The sequence below is a fragment of the Micropterus salmoides genome, unplaced genomic scaffold (assembly GCF_014851395.1).
Source record: "Micropterus salmoides isolate LMB-PRFRI ecotype aquatic unplaced genomic scaffold, ASM1485139v1 Ms_hic_scaffold_15, whole genome shotgun sequence".
In the NCBI taxonomy this organism is placed as follows: domain Eukaryota; kingdom Metazoa; phylum Chordata; class Actinopteri; order Centrarchiformes; family Centrarchidae; genus Micropterus; species Micropterus salmoides.
In genome coordinates this window covers 14,353,664-14,370,663 of record NW_024040596.1, presented here as the reverse complement: position 1 = coordinate 14,370,663, position 17,000 = coordinate 14,353,664, and the positions used below count along the sequence as shown (strand labels likewise).

The window sequence follows — 17,000 nt, the reverse complement described above, 5'->3', positions numbered from 1 at the left end:
TATGTAGTTTTCCCATTAGCACACTCATCATAACTGCTCTTTTGTTCTGTTTAACAAACTATCACAGTTGTGTTGTCTGTTCATTTTGTTGCACCTCTGTCTGTCTAATTTATTCCACCTTTTATGTTATGTGACATTCTACCAATATAAAAAAGGAAAATACATAATTGGAAAACTGCTCTGTAATCTCTGGTTGTGTAGAGCTATGAAATGCATAAAATGAAGTCTGGAGAAGGTGATTACTAATCACTTTTACAATAGACAAATATTGATCTGGTTTAAATACTTTTCCTTCACAGATTTTGCTGACATCATGTTTTTTCACAAGTTAATTGTTTTAGATCATCGTTAAGTTAATGTTCATCTGCAGTCACAGCAGGAAGACAAAAATCGTTTTCATGATTGCGATTAGATTTAGAATTCCATCTTCTCACTTTGTTTTTTTTTTCCTCTCTAGTATGATGCCTCTTGGTCAAACCTGCTGCGTTTCCTTCCTGTTTCCTCGCCCCGTCTCCAGAGTCCAAACACCCCTTCAGCAGACCGAGCGCTCCTGAGCACTCTCGCTGTGACCCTGCCTGTTCAGCTGCCTGCATCCCGGGAGGTGATGCGACGGTTTGTCTACTGTAAGGTGGTGCTGACCACCTCTTTAGTGTGGGTGCTGGTGGACGTGTTCTTGCTGCTCTACTTCAGCGAGTGTAACAAATGCGACGACAGGAAGGACCGCTCGCTGCTCCCTGCCCTCCGAGGTGAGTTCCTCCCCACTGCTGTTTCACCTTTCATTCACAGAATAGACAGGATGGGGCTTGACGTTTTCAGGGGTCCATTAAGCAAAGAACTCTCTATTCCATCTCCTTTTACTATGCTCTGATACTGTTTGTCTGTATTCATAACAGTGAATAACCTGTCTGTTTATGTTCACCAAGGTAACAAAAGCATTGTGTGGTGAGCTGTAAGTACAGATTGAGTTGAAAAGATTTTTCTGCATTTCCACACTAAAAACATTATTTTGACAAATATAAATACAGACACAATTTTCACTGTGATGTATAACCCATCTCATGTGATCTAAAATAAGTTTGTAGTTTCTACAAATAGATTTGAATATTGCACTGAAATGCACTGAACCCAAGAGCACACAGAGGCTCTGGAAAAAAAAAGTGCTGCAGATATTTGTTTTTAGCTTTTAGCAATAATAATTTGTTTCATAAAATCATTACAACCTAATTAACATATATCAATAATTGTTAAATGCCAAGCAATCAGTGTGGAGTGTGTTTTGCAGTAGGAAGTGAGTTCTCGCTTCTTATCCAACTTTTAAACTATGCTAATGTTAATTTAGAATTATATGAAATGGAGCTTTGATTTAGTTTTTCTTTCAGATGCTTGGATGTAGAACAGAATAGGTTACAACACAATGATCTCACACAACACACTGATGACTTTTTTTTGCATTTTTGATATTCTCCAGTCTACCTTTTGTTTGGCATCAGAACAATTATCTTCATCATCTGTCACAAATCCTATGAAGTTCACTGAGGGGGAAAAACACGTACAGTACCTTTTTGGCAGAGTTTATTTCCCCACACGGCCTGCAGTAAGCAGGTTTCTAAGAGGCTTGCTGAGCTACTTTTAATGTTAGAATGAGGCAGAGCTGCCAGCTATTGGGTCTGATTATCACATAGAAGTCCACTGTTACATTTGAGTTACTTTGCGTACAAAATAGCTTAAATGTGATGACTTGCAAAATATTTGAACTGACTGATGAGATACTGGTTTATCTTGAGACTGTAGGTGTTTTCAGGTTTATCTTGTCAAGCTTTAAACTTTCAAAACAGAATAGCCCCCTCTTACTCTGGCTCATGTTCACTTTACTGATTAGAATTTACTCCAATTTGATTATTACTTAAGCCTTTCTGTGAGTTCACACTAATTACTAATTACCATTCAGTTAATGCGTGTGTAGCCATGATATTGTAGTTAGATGTGTAGTTAATAGATATGAACAATTTCAGTCTGTTGGAGACCCAAAGTGAGCGGGATTCTTAAAACTACATTATTCAGTTTTTTTTAAAACAATGTGACAGATGTGCAGACACTACACCTTATGAAATTGTAATGGCTTGCAAACAGTTTCCTATTTACACATGTAGCTGATGTACAGTGGAATATGTAATATTAACATTCATTTTGACTCTGGCCAGCTAACGAATGTACGTGCATCATTTATTCTTTTTTTTAGTTCTGTTTTGGTCTCCACCAACCTTTAACAAAAATATCGATTCTGTAGCTGTATAATGTTTGACATTGTTTTAATTTGGTATACTCTACGATCTACAGTATACACTCCATAGCGTATCGCCCATAATGTGATGGGAGCTCAATAGTGGCCATGTTGGCAGCAGATTTGATTGGAGATTACTGCATTGACTTTTCTGCAATGGAGACATAATCTTTCAGGATCGCGATGCATCTAAGAATCGATTTCCCTCCCCCCCATCAAACATTCAAAATCAAAAGAATGAGCCAAAATAGGCTACAGAGCTCAGTTAAACTGAAAGTGAGCATCAGCACTATGAGGAACACTTCGCATAACACAGAGCAATTTAATTGAATACTATTAATATAAAAAAAATTGATTAATGCTTTTAAAATCTCTACTTTGATAATGACCAACTTAAGAATGTCTGTTTTAAATTCCTCAAACAGAGCAGGCACCATGTAGCTCACATCAGTGTTTCTCAGTTTGACTATAATGAACTAAATGGCCAGTCGCTCCTGTCTGTTATTTGTGTAAGATTTTACATTTGCTTGACGTACAGAGGGCTGTCTGTTAATATGTAAAGGAAAGGATGTTGCATTGACGCACGTAACCACAGGTTACGAGGTTACCACAGGTTAAAACAAGTTGAAAGATATTACCTACCCTAGCTCTGATAATGCGATTTCATCGGTTTCAAACATCTTTAAACGGTTTGCTTTAAAGTCTTTCGGTTTCGTTTCTCAATCCCAATCTGAAATAACCCTTGACATGATTGATGTCTCAGATTTTAGAAAGCTCTCTAAAGAGCAACAAAAGTTGCCACAGGCTGAGTGGTACTCCTCATCAGTAAACTGGGCCTCGTGTAAAATCAGTGCCCCTTTTAATATAGAGCTTTAGATAAATTCACCCATGAATCTTGCTGGTCGGTCCTTTTTGGAGTTGTCTATTTTTTCTGAATTCAGACATGCATTTGTCGGAGAGCTTCCCTGAGACAGCTACAGCCCCTGTGAGCATTAATGAGACATACAAATAGTTTTGCTATTTATGAAGTGAAAAGAGCAATTGGATAAGTGTTGATTATGAAACTCACTTCTTGAAAGCTATGCATTCACAGCTAAGGTTAAGGTTTAGATTTTTTTGAAGAATCAGCTTCTCTATTTTTGAAAATAATTGTTGCAAGATTATTAGCTGATGAGTTGATTGGTTTAATGGAGATGCACGTTCAACATTAGAAAGAGTGTGTTGAAAGCCTGGCCTTTGCATCACTACAACACACACAGAAGAAAACAATGGAATCACAATCAACCACTCGAAGAGGCTAAGCATCACAAGGCGAAGCTGTGTGCCACACATGATCTTTTTGAAAATGAAATGTGATGGTTGGCACATTCATTTGTGGATTGGAATGACTGCATCTGTGTTTGGGAGTTTTTCCTCATCCAAAACGAGGGTCTAAGGACAGAGGGTGTCGTGTGATATATAGATGGTAAACCTCCTGAAATGCAAATGTATGATTTATTATATTGGGCTATATAAATACAACTGACTTGATTAGGATTGCAGTACATATATTATACATACAGTATGTTTAATCCGGAACTTGTTAAAGTTCAGGATTTTAGTTTGACTTTAGCTGCAGTATTCCTCCTCAAGCGGTATTGAACCATATATATTAAAAATCATTGATAATCAGGAGAAAAGAATGAGGGGAAAAAAAGAACATTTTATCAAGTACATATTTTATAGCAGTAATTTCACTTATTTCACATGCCGATAAAATAATCATTCTGTCATTCAGATATCTGTTTGTAGAATAGATGGCTGTCATTTAAGGGTTTGCTTTGACGTGAGAAGATCTCAGTTGTGACACCACAGGGTGTGTTGCACAGTGCTACTTTTAGCTGTTCAGAATACAAAAATATAATTCTCACTGTGAATTATTGTTTATGGATTTTCCTCCCCTCACAGAGGAAGCTTAACATTTTCCGGGAACTCATACCTTTGTAGATATTACACTTAAAGATGACAGACTCCTTATATTTAGTCTATCACTTGGTAGTAATATAAATATGTTGCAGTTAGGGTGAAGGTGCACATAAGAGCAGCATAGTAGTGTTCTGAATGTTTGTTTCTGGTCTACATTGACTTTGTGTTCAACGGGAGCTTCTCTGATATATAATGTAATGCCAGCTGGGTCCGACTTGCAGGCACGAAGCAGTAGAGGGAAGAGGTGGAGGTAAAGTATAAAGGAAAGAGAGTGGATCAAGCTTATTATAGAGCCCTATAGAGCTGGAGGACAATCTGCATTCAGACTAGTGTCAGAGTCCACCTTGATAAGAGGAATCTGGAATCTCGCAAACAATGATCAAAGAGTTCATTTGAGCTCCCACAAGACATTTCAGTAATGAAGTATATAACATATAGAGAAGGCTATAACATATATTACATGTGGCAAATGTTGAGAGAATCTAGAGTTGCACTTGTATTGTAAATCAGAATTATGAGTTTATATATCACATACCGACAGGTAGACGCGTGGCATTTTATTTTTGTTCAGCGCTGAAATATGAGTGATTGTGTCTCAAAAGACTAATTACCTGTGAGTGTGAGTGGAACCTTTTCACTGTAATTGCTTGGGATAAAGCTGCAGGCAGGGACATTGAATCAGATTGATTGACCCGAGGGCAGACAGAGCCAGTGTTTTCTTCCCAAATGAACGTGGTCATCTTTTATAATGAATGCTCTGTGTCAGGAACAGATTGTGTTGGCTTTGACAGAGTTTGTTTTCGAAGGCTCCTCTGATTTGTGTGTTGCAAAGTAAAACCAGGTTCATTTGAGTGTTTCTAGTCTATATATTAAATCTGACTGTATTATTTCATAGATGACTAATTTTGAAAGTGCTGGGGTGAAAGATTATAATTTACAGCTTTCATAAGAAAAATAACTGGCTGCATGATTCAGCATAAATATACTGACATTTGCTCCACAAATAATGTGAAATAAATATTAATAATAAAGTTAAAGGCTTGAAATCAAATCCATCTTTGCACCTAAAATACACTCTGATACTCCCAAACAATACATGCTTTAATTAAACTTACATTAAGAGTCAACAGATATGTTATATGTATATGCTTTGATTACATTATGATTTCTATCAGGTAGAAATTTTCACCATGTTCATCATCTTAGTATAGTTTTAGTATGTTGGCATGCTACTATTTGCTAATTACCTTTAAACAGCAAATACAGCTAAGGCTGATGTGAGTATTTCATCATAGTTTTGGACAGATAAAAATTTTGACCTGATGGTGGCAATAAATGAAAAAGAGATCACCGAAGTTATTAGAATTCATCCTCAGAGAAACATGAATCTCTGAATAGTTGTTGAGACATTTAACTAAAAACAATAAATGACAACCTCATGATGGGAGATGTTTCAGTGTAGACCAAATGGGTAGCTGTGGTGAAGGACCAACATTATAATCCATAGAGGCACACAGGCACCATATAAAAAAAAAAGAGTTTGATTTAATCAAGGTAAAGAAGGAAAGATGACTTTTTGAAAAAAGCTCCAGCAGCCTCTGCAGTTTTGACTGAGATGTATCTTGGCACAAATGGAAAACATCTTTTACACTTTTGTAAAATTCATGCTTCATCTTAAATGTGAACCATATTTTGACCAAGTCACAGATACATTTGACTGTTGCATGTATCACATATGGCTTTATCCATGCTTGAAAAATATTAATTTGTAACTTTCAAGTTATAACAAAGAGGCCCGAAATGTAGTGGTAAATTGGGAATGACAGTTTGCCTTGTTATTACAAGGCCTGAGGACTATCTACTACAAAATTCACAAAGCAGTCGGCTCTCTGCCAACAGTGCATCCAACAGTACTGTTCTACATCCAACAGTACTGGTCCACACATTATTTAGTAACCCATTTTCAAAGTCAGATTAAAATACTATATAATTTTACATTTTGTCTGGTGTCAATGGTTTGCCGGATATTCTGGCTGCGTACGATATTCCCGCAACATTCCTATCCTGTGTAGTATAGGTTGATGGGTTGGGGAGGCTGAGCATGTGTTTGAAGAACACTTTGCTCAATAATCCAGCTCAGCACTGGAGCTGTGTCCATCAGATTTAAGCCACTGTCCAAATGAAGAGCGTCAGCAGCACCATAAAGAAGAAAAGAGCAGGATCCATTGAGGTACAACAATCCAGCAGACACCAGCTCGTCTCCATGAGGGGTCGTAGGGAATCCTCTTAACCTTGGTGGGAACTTGTGGCTAATATTAACTGTGTGTCCCTTTTCATGGAAATCACTGCCTCTGCTCTAAGAGATTATTAGAGAGAGAGAGAGAGCTAGTGAGAGAGAGAGAGAGAGAGAGAGAGAGAGAGAGAGAGAGAGAGCGCAGTCATAAATCTATGGGAGGTTATTTACCTTTGGTGAAGGGGGCTCACTCTGTCCAGCAACAGCAATGCTGATGTTTTGCAGGCATTTGACTGCAGGGCGAATGGCAAAGAAGACTGTGGTAATTCTAGAAACGGTTTTGCTTTCATGCTACTTTTTCATCTATTAATACGTTTCTCCCAAATCTCTGAATTCAAAACCTCCTAATAGATTAAATTAAAATTAAATATAGCTGCCAGACTGCACAGTGTTTAATACCCACTCCACAGCAACCAGGAGAGAGAGCTTAAGCAGGACGCATGCACTGTCTGTATTGAATGCCTTCACGGTTTTTCACATTTTATTTTATTTTTTTAAACAGTGCAAGTGGGAATGCCATCACATTTTCTGGATGAGCAATATTATTAAGCGTTAATATAATAATATTAATAAGAGCAATATAATGTGTTTTCCATTATACACGCTGCCAGTATATATTGCTTTTAAAGTGAATAACACCAGCACACTGATCTGGAAAATTACATTTATGCTCTGGCTTTTTACTAGTATAGAAGATTACACTTTTCATATTGTACAGAAATAGAACTAGCATGCTTTGCTGCACTCTTGTCTTCTCAGCCTTAAGGAACAGATAATAAACCTTTCCATTTGTGATGTCCACTACAGAATTGGTACATCTCACTACGGCTGTATTTTTTTGTATGTATTGAACTTGTGCCCTCTTACTTCTTTGAGTTCTTGAAAAACCACCACAAGTCTTTTTTTCACTGGTTAGAACAGGGCGCACAGCCAACAGACTGGGGTTAGGGAGGTCAGTCAGTACTCATTACTCTCAGTCCCATTTAGAGAGGAGATCTGAAGCATTTGTTATTTAGTGGGCTTTTATATCATAGTAGTCCTTCACATATTGTTTCCTAATCAAGACTAGACGGTATATACCAAGTCATTTATTTTTTCCCGCCTCCTTAGTGAGGGAAATGCACAATAATAGGTTTGATTTCTCATTAGATCTCCTTTTTGTTTTGCCTCTGCCATATTACAGCTGTGATATCTCGGAGCCACGAGGGTCCGGGGGAGATGGGCAAGGCGGTGAACATCCCCAAGGATGACCAGGAGAAGATGAAGGAGCTCTTTAAGATTAACCAGTTCAATCTGATGGCCAGCGACATGATTGCACTCAACAGGAGTCTGCCGGATGTGAGGTTGGATGGGTGCGTAAGCTTTGATGTGTTCCAGATGCATGCTGTGAATCACACAACTGACCCTTTAACACCTACACACACACACACACACACACACACACACACACACACACACACACACACACACACACACACACACACACACACACACACACACACACACACACACACACACACCCCCACACACACCAACAGACCAGCATAGCACAGTCTTCACTCTACTCCTCCGCTGCCTGCAAACCTTGGTACCTTTGATACCTATCGCACATTGCAAGGCACCGCGGTTTCTTTATCAAACAGCTGACCTTTTGGCTGGTCCTTTCTGCTTTTTGCTTCTTTATTTCTTTGGGTTTTTCACTCCTTAATGTGTGTAGACTTTTAATGTTGGGTTCGCTAGAAACTGTTCCAGTATTCAGACAAATGTGTTCAGTGGCTCCAGGCAGAAGGGATTCTTCCTCTTGTCAAAAAGTCTCAACAGTGATTCAGACGGTGAAATGCTGAGACGAAATGCTCCAACTATCAAGGCAATGTTGTTCTGATTATTACAGTCATTTTTAAATGGTTTGTTAAGTCCATTAAATTTTAATTGTTTTTAATAACTTTGTATGTAATGTGAAAAGACATCTCTAATTATGGGCGCTGTTTCAAAGCAGAATCCATCAGATCCCTCAAGTGTGTACATTAGGCTTGACATTTGAATGGGAGCAAGGTTTTGTTTACTGTCACTCAAGATCCACTTGAGCACTTAATGAAAATCCAAGGAGCAATTTGTGTGAAACATGAGCACATTTGTCTCTGGCTGCTGATACGCACCGGCATTTGCCTCTTGTGGAGACATTATCTGAGCCATTCGTGTTTAAATATTCCAACTGAACACGACTTCTAAGCAGCACTTTCATTAAGTGGATACCAAAGGCTCTGCCAGTCAGATACACCATGAGAAATAGGCCACACCTACGTTCCCCAGTTTTACCTATACCATGAAAATGCCAACTCAAGACTTTTTTGCAACGTGGAGATGCAAATATAAGGATCTTTTTGCCTGCGTAGTGAAAAAGAAGACCTACATTACTGAGATAAATTGTACATTCAGCTGGTTGCAACTACTCTAGTTTTTCTGTTCATTATGGCTCCATCCTTTTCTCAATATAAATATTACAGCAGCTGTATTACAGAGCACAGCTTAGCCTTGCAAAATGTCACCAGCTATGTGGTGAAAATTATCCAGAGCAATGCAGAATTGCCAGTTGTTGCCTCTGCGTGGACCACTAACATTTTGTCTTTAAGGCAACCTCCTGGCCTAGTTGTGTCAGACAGTGCTGTCACTTTGAATAGACTGCACTGAACTAGCAATGCTGTCTGCTCCGCTTGGTTCACCCTCTGTCACCTCCCACTTCCCCTCCTCCCGCCCTGGCCGTCAACCTCCTCCGCTCCTGTAACGCAGCTCATTCTTTATTCAACATCATCCACTACAGCGCTGTCCCACGTTTGCCACATTCTCACTCTTTGGATTTGACAGACATCCCATCAAGCCAAGGACATGCTGACATAGCTGTCAGCACTGGTTTTACTGTTTCTACTTTCTTTGGACATATTTGTCAGTAAATCTCAAATGACAATGTTTTTGCCCTGATGGCAGCTTTGGATAGCAGCAGGACACACTGAAATTCTCTTCTCAGACAATATTCATATGATATAATGAGCCGCAGGCGTAGAGAAGCACTATGAGCTTGGAAAAACACTGTAGCTTTAGACCAGTGTATCATGACATCACCAATGTTTTTGTTTTTGGTAGGTAGAAGGATTATATGATTATAAGTGATTATGTTCAGGTTTCACATTAGTCTCAATTAAGTTTAGTTTAGCTGCTGCTAATGATGTTATTTTTTGGTGACTTACATTTTATAGAATTAATTACTTATTTAGTCTACAGAAAATTTATAATTCTTACAAATGACCATCAAATGGTGTGTACTTGGAACATCCATTTTCAGTTAAAATATTTAGCATCTGAGAAGCTCTAAGCAGCAAATTTTTGGGATTTTACTGGATTAAAGGATTAATATAAAAGACAAAAATGTTGCTCTTTTAATCAACAACAAATAAATTTATTGTTTCAATATGAGTTAGAGTTAATTGTTATTCTAGTCTGTTATTGGTGTAGTCTAAAACAGATGAGTAAATAATAAAAAGTTACCTTCACAAAATTCTGTTTATTTTTGAATCTTTCTAAATTTTTTAGGGAAATAATTAAAAGCTTTTTCTAATAGACCATGAAATAATCTTTTTTGCCTGACTTTCCTTTTGAACATTTCTACTTTACTGATTTAGTTTAAATTAAATTTTTTGCTTTTCCTTTATCAGCTGTAAAACCAAGGTGTACCCAGACGACCTGCCAAACACCAGCATTGTGATTGTGTTTCACAACGAGGCATGGAGCACCCTGCTGCGGACAGTTCACAGCGTGATCAACCGCTCTCCCAGACACTTGCTTGTGGAGATCGTGTTAGTCGATGATGCCAGCGAGCGAGGTTGGTGGTCTGCACTCTCTAGCCAATAAGCATTTCACAAAATGTACAGTATGTAATATACAACAGACACAGGTTTAACTCTGTAGTCAAGGATACAGGATGGACATGCTGAACTCAAGTAGGCTGATGAACAATGTTAACAATATGGGACACAAAACTCTCAACCAGGCTCAGATTTTTGTTTAAAAAAATACATATCGATTAATTTTCTGTCTGCTGGTTTGTTTCAGACTTCCTGAAGACAAAGCTGGAGAACTATGCGCGGACTCTGGAGGTGCCAGTAAGGATCCTGAGGATGGAGCAGCGTTCAGGTCTAATCAGAGCCAGGTTGAGGGGTGCGGCCGCCACAAAAGGTCAGGTCATTACCTTCCTGGACGCTCACTGTGAGTGTACTGTCGGCTGGCTGGAGCCCCTTCTGGCACGCATCAAAGAGGACAGGTAGGAGCTAAATAGGCCGCACTTAATGAAATTTAAGAAGCTGATGTGAATTACTGACTCCTTTTCAGGAGCAGTTGTTATGGCACTAATGAGTTTCTCATTGTCAATCATTTTAATCATTTGCCTATTCAGTCCTGAGACATGCCTTTATTAATACTGATATTATCACATTTCACTTAAGTTGCATCATTGAGTGCTTGAGCCAAAGCGCCCTCTTGATATTGATGGGAAAGCAAACTATCAGTTATAAATACACTGTTTGAGCCTGGCACTGCTGATAGGAGAAGATAATAATTTTCCATTGTCTGCTTCTTCCTCAAAGGGAAAGCTAACTTCAATTACTGTAGCTCTGTTTTTGTGTTAACTCTGCTACGACTGGTGCTAGCAGATGTCAATGAAGTCGAGATTAAAGTGGACAAGGACATGTATTCTAGCTACAACTGATACATGTCTGGGGACAAATATGACGTGGCCCAGCTGAACAGGAGATGTTTTTCTTCAGCTTAGGGTGTTTTTACAGTTGTTAAGCCAAGTGTATTCATTTAAAGTGACACAGTGTTTATTTGGTTTCTGTTATTTATTATGAGCATTCAAATATTATTTTAGGTTTTACTTCTTGGTTGTTAAAAACAAACAGTGTGTGTATCTGCTGTGTGTGTGTGGGAGAGAGAGAGTGACATTAGCCGATGGATGGATTGCTGGATTAAATGATTCTATTGCGATCCATCTTTTATCTGAGATCAGACACATTCATTTGTCCCTCAGGAAGAAATCAGTATCATATGAGTGAGAATATTATATTATGGAGCCATTACACTTTACTGCAAGCTGCTGCGGATGTATTGGCGTCTTTATGTCATGTTTAAGTATTGGTGCAGACATAAGGTATATAGTATTAGATCTGTTATATTAACATTTTGTCCAATATTGATATGTACTGTATCAGAATCCGGCAGATGTGTTCAGAATGTTGTTGTTCATTAATTATAACTGAAGCATGAATGGCGTTATTATATTATGATACACTTGGAAGTCAATAAACGAAGATTCAAAAATATTTCCCTAATAATCTGATGGCAGCTTGAAAATGCCATCAGATGCAGAGTTTATTTTGCTACTTTTATTGATGCTGGAGCAAATAAACTATAGTAAGTAATGTGGTGTTGTCGAGACCTGATTAGTTAAATGATTAACCGATTAGTCAAACAGAAAATTTATCTCAGAAGTGAACATTCAGCTGATTGCAAACCCTCCAGTGGTTTCTGTTCATTATGATTCTTAAAAATAAATCAGATTAATCAGTAACGTAAATAATCATTAGTGTGGTCAGCACTGTGGTCAAACATTTAAAATACTTACCATTACCTGATTTGCTCTCTTTTTGAGTGAGTAGGTTGTTTTATTTAGGTTTTGTGGTCAAATGAATAAAACTTACATCACCACGCCTTGCTTGTATGCATTAAATGTTTTGAATTTTTAGCAAGCCTACATTTACTGTGTAATTTATCTCGACATTGAATGTGTTTTGTATGTGCTGCAGGACAGCAGTGGTGTGCCCTATCATTGATGTCATCAGCGACGAGACGTTTGAATACATGGCAGGCTCAGATATGACCTATGGCGGTTTCAACTGGAAGCTGAACTTCCGCTGGTACCCTGTTCCCCAGCGGGAGATGGATCGACGCAAGGGGGACAGAACACTTCCTGTCAGGTACACAAAGTCAATGTTTCCTTCTCCTCTGAAGATAAATCTAGATAATTTTTCAGGGAATTGTGTGACAAACCTTGAACTTGTGTAGTGTTTTGTGTTTTTTGATTAAGAAGAATGAACAGAGACAGTTTTTGTAAGTTCAGTCAGACGTTAGTTCTCGGTTTCTCATTAGAATGGGTTTATCTGTGATGGCAGCATGCCACAGAGAAGTCATAGATAGTTAGATTTCTTCACAGGAACTCCTCTTATGAAAAGTGCCATTTTTATCTGCAGACAGAAATAGATCCTTTTCGTCTGTGTATCTCCCTGATGCAAGCAACTGCCTAAATAGCACCCTGCTAGTTGGGAGCTCATTTAATTTAAAAATAGAAAAATAGAAGCTCTGCTCACATTTGTCCTGTATTTGGCTACACAAAAGCTAAGCGCAGTTTGTCATCTGTATGCAAATCACTCCCAGCAACAAATAGTATCCTTAATGAAGGGGCCGACTATAACATGGAATGAATTAAAAGATAAAAGTAATTACTCCTCAAAGGCTTTGTTTCAAATTTTCAAACAAATTGGTCTAATTATATTGCAAATGTTCCTCAAAGTTACACTAAGATGCTAATAAGCAGCACAAAGAGACGTAATATATTGCAAATTGATTATTTTTTTTGTCTTAATTTGTTGTGTGTCTGTTGCAGAACTCCCACCATGGCAGGAGGATTATTCTCTATAGACAAAACTAACTTTGAAGAATTAGGAAGCTACGATCCAGGGATGGACATCTGGGGCGGAGAAAACCTGGAAATGTCTTTTAGAGTGAGTGATAGACCAGGGAGGGATGCTATCACGATGTTATAACGTCACCAGCCTTGGTTAATGGGTACACGCCAACTGCATTTATTATATCCACATTTCCCTGACTTGCATCTCTTTATTCAATCCCTTCGACTAAAGATTCCAGAGAGAGATTCCAGGAAAAGATGCAAGGAAAGAGGAGTCTTCGAAATACATGTTTAATGAAATTAGAAGCCACGTCAGTTTCTGGTGACCCATAATTGTATGATAGAATGTTTTGTCCAAATAAGTGCACAGTAACCAATATAAGCGCAATTGTTTTTTTTTTCTAGATTTTTTCCTACAAGATAAAACAGATTAAGAAATGTGACACACTAGTTTCTACATGTTTTGTATTTGCAACTGTTTCAAAAGTTTAGACTGTGTGCAGATTAGTGAGAGAACTATTTGTTAGTGAACTTCACTGCTCAGACATGCACATGACTCATTTTTTCACTTATTTATTCACATATATTTATGAATTAAGAAATTCCTTATTTAGTATTCGACATCTCCTAATGTTTTTAAATATTTAACAACCTATTTTTACTGTTTTAGGCTGTCCATCTTAATCAGATCTACAGTTAACACATATCAACTATTTTCATAACTAGATGTAGAATACGAAAACACACAAAATGTAGATATTGGGAATAATATGACTTGCGGCGATGCTGCTTCAAAGCAGGCCAATCTGTTGCAGCATTCAGTCACAAACAGATTTCCTGTAAAACAGTGTGTCGTACCATGGTCTCTTTTTTCCTTGCTTAATCCTCCTTGCTTGCAGAATTGATGACCGATTTGATCAATTTCTAGGTTATCTGAGGATCAAGGAGTGAGGAACGATCAAATATAGGGACTGGCATTCAGACAATGTTCAATACATTTGTATTGACTGTATTATATACTGTGTAAATCTGCATTTGTTTGCAGATCTGGCAGTGCGGTGGCTCATTGGAAATTGTAACATGTTCGCACGTGGGCCATGTTTTCCGGAAGGCCACCCCATACAGCTTCCCTGGAGGAACGGGCCAAGTCATCAACAAGAACAACAGGCGCCTGGCGGAAGTCTGGATGGATGATTTCAAAGATTTCTTCTATATCATATCACCAGGTACAGAGCTGTCTGACTGCATCTTTCTGCCACCGGAATAGTAGAATCACATGTTGACGACAAAATGGTATGAATTGTGCATGTTAAAAGTTAAATGTTTCAGCGAATATGTAGTGCAGTCAATACTTGAGTTCATGCTTTATTCATTGTGCACTGCTATTCAAAAGCAGATATGAACAATCCCTATGACCAGACCCCTCTGTGCTACTTACGTGCTTGCTGATATTACATTTAGCAAATTGGTGTGAAAGGGAAAGACTTGTCTGCTCTCTTATTATTTCATTCCCTTGCATGGCACTTTATCTTGCTCATTTTGGGAGTTCATATTTCTCTTTACACTCTGTCCCATATTGGAATTTAATGCTACCTTTGTCATCTCCAAACTGGGATTAATTAATTCCTACTTTCAGACACATTTCTTTTAGCGCTCCTCTGAACTCAAGGTCAGAAATTTGTCTAAGATGGTGTTCTCTCCAGCACAGCTCAAACAAACATGGACAAACTAGAACAGGATTGTGCAGATTGAGAGATGAGTACCCCTCCATCTGTCGAAGTAGTAATGTGATTACCCTTCAGCAGACGGCAGGGTCCCGGAAATCTCTGGTTAAGTGTTTTAGATGCCAGCCAACCTATAAGGGATCATCTGTAATCTGCTGATCTTATGGCACAAATTGTGACCTTCTACTCTGTCAGGCAAGATTCAGCATGGGCAGGTGTTCAGACAGAGCTGGGGGGTTGTGATGGATGAGTCTTTGTGCATATTTTGGCCACACAATGACTGTCTGTTCCTCCAGGACATTAGAGGGAATGATCTGGGCCACACTGTTGCCAGACCTCACTTCTGCAATGCTCAGAAACTACAGAGAGAGGGAGAGAGAAGAGAGCCAGGGTGGCCTTCAGCTCATAGCTTTTATCTGCCAACCTGAAATGCCTATTTCACAGATTAAAGTATAAGACGTTGATGGTATTACAGAAATATTGCATTGTCTGGCTAATGCTTGATGGATAAATATACAGTGCTGCGGGTCTTATATGTTAGTTGGTATTATAGAAAATTATATTCTATTTTCGCTTATTGCAATCGTCAGCTCTTTCGTGATAAATGACCACAGTGGATCTGTCTACATGCTCATGCAGTCCTCAAGAAGCACTCTGGGAAGAAACCATCTGTCTAATGTGTGTGTAAGTGTCTGTGCCCAGTCGCTGTCTAATCCGTCCTCAGTCTTAAGTTGCAACCAGGCTGATAGATCATGCGGTTTCTGTTTGGCTAAAATAACATACGTCATGGCACACGCTATTCCACAGTTGTTGCGTTTGTACATTTCTGAAGGAGATGCGTTGCATTTAGCAATACACTGTGTATAAATGGGATTTGATTCACATGCCCTCTTTGAAGAAATTAGGTCATTTATGCATTACTAAATAGAAAATCCTTCCACGACCACCCACAGACAGTAGTCCATTTTTCAGGAAGATTGTAAGGTGTTTTTAAAAAATATTTTTTATAAAGGGTCCCTCTGGTGTTTAGTCTTTGTGGTGCAAGAAAACAGCTCTTTCCTTCTATTTTCAGAACAAAAAAATGCAAATACTAAGGTAAATACTGACTTGATGATGTTCAGTGATACATATGGCTGAATCCTTTTTTTCTACAGGCGTGATGCGGGTGGACTACGGAGACGTTTCATCCCGTAAAGCCCTCCGTGAGGCCTTGCGGTGCAAACCGTTTTCCTGGTATCTAGAGAACGTCTACCCAGACTCCCAGATCCCGAGGAGATACTACTCACTTGGTGAAGTATGAGCTTTCTCGTAACTCTGATCTCCCGTAATGCAGCAGATACACAGCCTCCCTCTGCATTCAGTCAGATATGTCCTGGTAACTTCTGGGTTGTGTTCTCAGAAAGACAACATCGCTGCAAGATAAATCAGAAAATCTCAGGATCCAGCAAAGACCGAACAAATGAGATAAAAACAACATCCCCAGCCGCTTGTATTGAACGCGTACAATAAACAAACAAGGGGTTGTTCGTGTAGTCAGTATTGATCCCAGTCACATGTTTATACAGCTATGCTATGCAGGCTGGGTAGGTGAGATAAGGCTTGTGTATACTCATGACACAGTTTTGTGTTGTACTTAGTGAGCAAAAATGGACTTCATAATACAAAAAAGTGTTTCTCAGAATCTCTGTCACACAGGGATATAAATTGTTAATCAGCAAGTTGTGAATTTTGTCATGAACATATTTATTCCCTCTTCTAAAAATTAAAGTATTGACGACATTTTTCACCAGATGATTACTTTAACAGGCGAAGATGAAACATGCAAAGTAGTTCTCTTAGAAACTAAAAAGGGATTGTGAAACTGTGGGATAATTTGCAGCTCAGACGTGAGAATTCATAGTTAATTGTTTTGAGATAATAGAAGTTCAAGTTCCTCTCATTAGTTCGTTCCCCTCATGCAAAAAAAGATTTTTTTTAAGTGACCTGAATTTGCCTCTTGATGTG

General features: G+C 38.5%; 1 protein-coding gene across 1 annotated transcript; it reads left to right on the top strand.

Moving 5' to 3' along the window:
* Positions 1-460: 460 nt before the first annotated feature.
* Positions 461-16,311, top strand: LOC119903395 (polypeptide N-acetylgalactosaminyltransferase 13-like). The gene is made up of 8 exons (XM_038719526.1): positions 461-746; positions 7,723-7,891; positions 10,247-10,413; positions 10,644-10,851; positions 12,392-12,562; positions 13,249-13,366; positions 14,318-14,498; positions 16,151-16,311. The coding sequence occupies exons 1-8, from the start codon at positions 605-607 to the stop codon at positions 16,294-16,296; spliced, it is 1,302 nt and encodes a 433-aa protein (XP_038575454.1). The 5' UTR covers positions 461-604; the 3' UTR covers positions 16,297-16,311.
* The last annotated feature ends 689 nt before the right edge of the window (positions 16,312-17,000 follow it).